Source organism: Hemiscyllium ocellatum, chromosome 20 (genome assembly GCF_020745735.1).
Source record: "Hemiscyllium ocellatum isolate sHemOce1 chromosome 20, sHemOce1.pat.X.cur, whole genome shotgun sequence".
NCBI lineage: Eukaryota > Metazoa > Chordata > Chondrichthyes > Orectolobiformes > Hemiscylliidae > Hemiscyllium > Hemiscyllium ocellatum.
The window spans coordinates 55090958-55097153 of NC_083420.1; the positions used below are offsets into that span (position 1 = coordinate 55090958).

Below are 6196 nucleotides of genomic sequence, written 5' to 3' on the forward strand. Positions count from 1 at the left end.
CCTCTGTCTTCTGCCTTTGAGTCAGTTTTATATAGCAAATGGCTTGTTTTCCCTGTATTCCATAAGATCTAACCTTGCTAACTAGTCTCCCATGGGGAATCTTGTCGAACACCTTACTGAAGACAATATAGATCATGTCAACTGCTCTGCCCTCATCAATCCTCTTTGTCACTTTTTCAAAAAACTCAATCAACTTTGTGAGACATGATTTTCCACATACTAAGCCATGTTGAATATCCCTAATCAGTCCTTGCCTTTCCAAATACATGCACATCCTGTCCCTCAGGATTCCTTCCAAGCACTGCTGCCTCACAGCGCCAGGGACCTGGGTTCAATTCCCGACTCAGGCGACTGACTGTGTGGAGTTTGCACATTCCCCCCGTGTCTGCATGGGTTTCCTCCGGGTGCTCCGGTTTCCTCCCACAGTCCAAAGATGTGCGGGTCAGGTGAATTGGCCATGCTAAATTGCCCCTAGTGTTAGGTAAGGGGTATATGTAGGGGTATGGGTGGGTTGCGCTTCGGCGGATCGGTGTGGACTTGTTGGGCCGAAGGGCCTGTTTCCACACTGTAAGTAATCTAACCTAAAAGTAATCTAAAAAAAACTTGCCCACCACTGCGTCAAGCTCGCCTGTCTATAGTTCCCTGGCTTTTCCTTACCACCTTTCTTAAATAGTGGCATGACATTAGTCAACCTCCAGTCTTTCAGCACCTCACCTTTGACTATCGATGATACAAATATCTCAGCAAGGAGCCCAGCAATCACTTCCTTAGCTTCCCACAGAGTTCTAAGGTGCAGCTGATCAGGTCCTGGGAATCTATTCGCTTTTATGCATTTCATGACATCCAGCACCTCCTGCTCTGTAACATGGACATTTTTCGAGATGTCATCATCTATTTCCCTACATTCCATATCTTCCATGTCTACTTCCAAAGTAAACACTGATGCAAAATACTCGTTTAGTATCTCCCCAGTCACCTGTGGCTCCACACAAAGATCGCCTTGCTACTTTTGCGGGACCCTATTCTCTCCCTAGTTACCCTTTTGTCCTTAATGCATTTGCAAAAACCCTTTGGATTCTCCTTATCTCAATTTGCTAAAGCTATCTCATGTTTCCTTTTTGCCCTCCTGATTTCCCTCTTTCTCCTACTGCCTTCATACTCTTGAAGATAGGGTGGGGGGAGGAGGAGGAGGAGGAAACAACCATCCCAGATGATGTCACCATGATACCAACGGTGAAGACAGCCTTCATATATTTCTTCACTCATTATGAATTGTATAATGAAGTTCCTTTACAATGCTGAACTCATTATCTAGCCAATATCTTGGGCCACAAAGAATAATACAAACAAGTATTACACTCAAGTCTGCCTTGAGCAAGGCCAAGGTCCAAAACAAAACCATTTGAATCTGTTTCCATTAGCTAAGTTATAAATTTTCAGCCATATTGCAAACATAAATTGATGTACAAAGGAAGGCTAAAAGTGTGGGAGCTGGAGTATCAGCAGATATAGCCTGTCTTGTGGGAAATAGAAATGATGCCAGTAAACAAAACAGGAAACAGCAAATAATAGGAGACATCTGGACAGAGAGGTGTTGGAGTTGGAATGGTTCCTTTTAATCTTAGAGACTTAAAACCCATCTGAGTGAAGATTGCACTGCTCATTGGGTTCCTCCAGTGTGTATGGGAGAAAAGCAATAGTGAGGAACAAATTACTGCAGATGCTGGAATCTGTACTGAAAAGAATAAATGCTGAAGATCACAGGTCAGGCAACATCCATGGAGAGAGAGCAAGCTAACATTTCAAGTCTAGATGACTGTTCATTAGAAGTGAAGTTTGGAGGGTGCTGGAGGACTGTAGTGAGTGTAGTGGATGTAGAGTGCTGGTGGAGAAAAAAAATGTTAGTTGTTTTTATTAAGTGGTCAGAATGTGAAAATGAGGCAATAATGGTGTGTCTCCAGCCAGTTTCTAAAAGATAGTAAGTGGGGTGGGCGGGGTGAGGACATGATAACAAGCTGAAAAGATGGTGTTGAACTCAATATTAAATCCAGAAGGCTATAAAGTGCCTAGTCTGAAGTTAAGATGTTGTTCCTCCAGTTTGCGCTGTGTTTCACTGGAACACTGCAGCATGTTGAGGACAGACATGTGGGCATGTGAGCAGGATGCTGTGTTGGTTACAGGAAAGTTGGGATCCTGCTTTCACACTGACTAGAGATGCGCGACAAAGTGGTCACCCAGTCTGCATTTCATTTCTCCAATGTAGAATGGGCGACATTGGGTACAGTGAATACAATACACAAGATTGGAGGAGGTCCAGGTGAAATGCTGCTTCACCTGGAAAGGCTGTTTTGGTCTTTGGATGGTGAGCAGGGAGGAGGCGAAAGGGCACGTGTTTCACCTTCTGCGGTTACACGGCAAAGTGCCATAGGAAGTGGGGTGGTGTTGGTGGTTGTGGAATGGACTAGGGAAATCCCTATGAAATACAGACAATGGGGTGAGGTGGTGTTATGTTGGAGTTGTCAGAAATGGTGGAGAATGATCCTTTGAATGCAGAGGCTGGTGGGATGAAAAATGAGGACAAGGTGAACCTGATCACGCTGTTGTGAATGATGGGAAGGGGCAAACGCAGAAGCATAGGTATGGTTGAGGGCCCAGTCAACCATAGTAGGTCAGAAGCCACAGTAGTGAAAGAAGCAAGCCTTGTAGCAGCACTGCTCTGGAAGGTGACAGCATCCAAACTGATGTGACGTAGGTGAAGGGACTGGGAGAATAGGATGGAGGCCTTGCAGGGCGTGGGGTGTGATCAGCTGGAGTAAAGGTAGCTTCATGGAAGTCAGTGGCTTTGTAGTGGATAGCAGTGGACAGTTTATTCCCTGAAATGGAGACAGAGAGGTCAAGAAAAGGAAGGGAAGTATTGGAAATGTACAATGTGAAATTTATAGAGCAGTGGAAATTGGAGGCAAATGAACGACATTTTCAAGGTCCTAGCGTGATGCCACCTTCCAGAACAGTACCTGCTGACATAGCTTGGTTCTTCCATGACTATGGTTTCCCACCCAATGCGGTTGATGGCCCTCAACTGCATCTGGCCTTACACCCATGCTTCTGCCCTTACCCCTTCCCTTCACTCACAAATTGTGATTGTGTTCCCTTTTCCTCACTTTTCATCCCACCAACTTTGGTATTTAAAGGATCATTATCCACCATTTCAGACAACTCCAACTGGTCGCCACCACCAAACACACCTTCTCCTCACTCCCTCTATCTTAATTTCGGAGGGATCACTCCCTTTGTACACCCTAGTTCATTCCACAATCTCCAACCCCTTCCCACTATGCCTTCCCACGTAACTGTATAAGGTGCAATACCTGCCCCTTTGCAGCCTCCCTATTCACCATCCAAGAAAGTTTTCCTCTGATTCCAATTGACTCTTAGGGCTCCTTGATTCCAAACTCAGTCAAAAGCAGCTTTGATGTCAAGGGCTGTCACTCTCACCTCACCTCTGGCATACAGTGTTTTTTCCATGCTTGAACCAAGGCTGTAATGACGTCAGGAGCTGAGTGACCCTAGTAGAACCTCCACAGGGTGTCTGAGCAGGTTTTCACTGACCATGTGCTTCTGAATCGAGTTGTTGATGACAATTTTCAATCATTTTAGTTAGACATGGTCCAATATGGCCTTCCCTTACAACTTCACTGGGGCAAAAGATAATAATACAGTATTTAAAATTAGGCTGAAACATGAAATATAATACAAAAGCTTAGTACAGAATAAAGCTGCATACAGAAGGAGAAGAGTTATTTGTCTGTTGTACTTGGACAAGTTGGTACTATTTTTACCCAATAATTGTGTTTCTGATAAGTGTAGTCATTAATACTGAAAATACCACTAAAAGATTGGCCCAGGAATAATACATGGGGTGAAGAATATTAAAATACTTGGACATTGAGTAAAAAACCGATATGTCCTCTTTTGCAGTAAGAGCTGGTAGTCTATTTCAGTCCCATTATTAACTCAACCATTTAAAGCCAGTTAGAAATGAAATGTCCAGAAGGTTTAGTTTGGCGTCATTTCTCAAACACTGGTTATCCTTGCTCACAGATGCAAATGAAACAGACGATTGGTTTTTCACTTGATGGTGTCGCTTATCATTGCAACTGCAATAAACAGAATTGCTACAAAGACCAGTAACCAATCAGACAAAGGGAGACAGGAGGGCGGGCCATGAAAAAATATCAATAAAAAGAGACAAAATCTGTCAGCAGACAGCTCGAAACTGTTGAGGAGACTCGAAGAGTGACGAGCGCAGCAGCCATGGCTCTTGAACACATCAGCGAAACCGAAGGCAACATCATAAAAAATATCGCTAGCGAACTCGAAAAAAACGCGGCAAAATATGGTGGGGAATCTTTGGCCAGGTAATTTAATCCCAGCTACATTCTGTCCAAAGTAGTTTGATAAAGTGAATCTGTGATGATGAATTTGAAGGCAGAAGCAAACGTTGCTGGAGAAACTCAGCAGCTCTGGCAGCATCTGTACAGAGAGAAACAGTCTACATTTCGGGTCCAGTGACTCTTTATCTGAAGAACCCAACTGGACCCGAAATATCAACTCTGTTTTCTGTCCACACATGTCAGACCGACTGAGTTTCTCCAACAATTCCTGTTTTCGTTCCAACATTGCAGCATCTGCCGTCGCTTCGTGAATGTAAACGCGGCGCAATGAGCAAACGGCATTTTCCACATGATCTCAAACAAATGACAGTCTGAATTCCAGTGTTCTCACATGTTCGCTCCTCAGGATTTCCTAGTTACTTTTGTGTTCCACGGGTAACTTCCGACATCGGGAATATTGAGGTTAGGTCGGGGATCGGTGGTTTTCAAAGAGATTAGATTAGATTAGACTTACAGTGTGGAAACAGGCCCTGTTGATTTTATTCTTTGTTCCGGTAGGCTGTTTATCACTAATCCAGGAAGCAAGGCTTACTTTTCCTACGACGAGAATAACCTGGAAAGTCTCCAAGAACATGGGAAGAGAGTCATTACAGCTGTGGCCAACGCGGCAAGAAACTTGAACGATCTGAAGGGCAGTCTCGACGAACTTGCTACAAAGCATGGGAGCGATCTTTTGGTGGATCCTCTAAACTTCCCGGTAGGTATCTCTGCGGGAATCTTGCTGTTGTCCCCTGCACTGAGATGCTCGGCACAGGGACCCGACATTCATTTGAAAGGACGGAAAATGAAAAGCCAGCTGTGCACGGAACTGAGTTTCCCATAATGGAATGGCGAGGCTGTGCACATCATCAGGATCAGGGGAATGAGTTCACATCTCCCCTGTCCCTAAGGGCTGGCCAAACACATTAATTCAACATTGGCCGGGTTCACACCGACTGAGTTCCTCCGGGTTCCTCTGATTTTTGTTGTTTCATGTTGACGGAATGCTGTTTGCGGATCGGTTTTCAAATGTATATTTCTTCTGCTTCCAGGCTTTCTCCAGATGTATCCAAGTGACTTTGGCCAATCACCTGCAATCTTTCACCCCTGCAGATCAACTCGCTTTGGACAAATTCCTTAAGGCCCTTAACGGGTATCTGTCCTCTAAGTACCGTTGAAAATGGAGCCAAGACTTTTCGGTAGAAAGCAGCCTCCGTCTTAACATCCAAACCCCCGTGTGCCCAAACTGCTTGCCAATGAAAGCTTACTCTTTAGAAACACTCTCCATGTTTCTGTAGCCCGCGCTTTTCAAGATTGATTATAATTGTTAAACTGCTTCAACCGAACTTCTTCGTGAGACACAATAAACATTTCCTTTCATCAATGCTGCACCGTGTACTGTTCATGATTTACACAAACACTTCATTTTTGCCTGTTCATTGGTGGAAATGTTTAAAACTACCTGCTTGGGGGGGGGGGGGGGGGAAGGCAACGCGAAACAGTCTCAAAAACTTACACTAAGTGACAATAGGGGAAATACTCTGTCATTATGTTACAGCAACTATGGTGGTCATTATATGGTGGTATTCATATACAAATTGCAAATAAACTGGGATTATTAGCTGGGCTTCTTCCATTTCAGAACTAAAGGTATGCACTATCTCCTTCATGTACACTATTTCCATTTACAATGTGAGTTACACATGATCATCAGAGTTAGGAATAGGCCCAGGGACCTCTACAAACAGGATGATCTACACCTG

The 6196-nt window shown here is 44.2% G+C and overlaps 1 protein-coding gene across 1 annotated transcript; it reads left to right on the forward strand.

Moving 5' to 3' along the window:
- The first annotated feature begins 4250 nt into the window (after positions 1-4250).
- On the forward strand, positions 4251-5817 carry LOC132825267 (hemoglobin subunit alpha-like). Its single transcript, XM_060840373.1, has 3 exons — positions 4251-4418; positions 4953-5151; positions 5486-5817. The coding sequence occupies exons 1-3, from the start codon at positions 4315-4317 to the stop codon at positions 5609-5611; spliced, it is 429 nt and encodes a 142-aa protein (XP_060696356.1). The 5' UTR covers positions 4251-4314; the 3' UTR covers positions 5612-5817.
- The last annotated feature ends 379 nt before the right edge of the window (positions 5818-6196 follow it).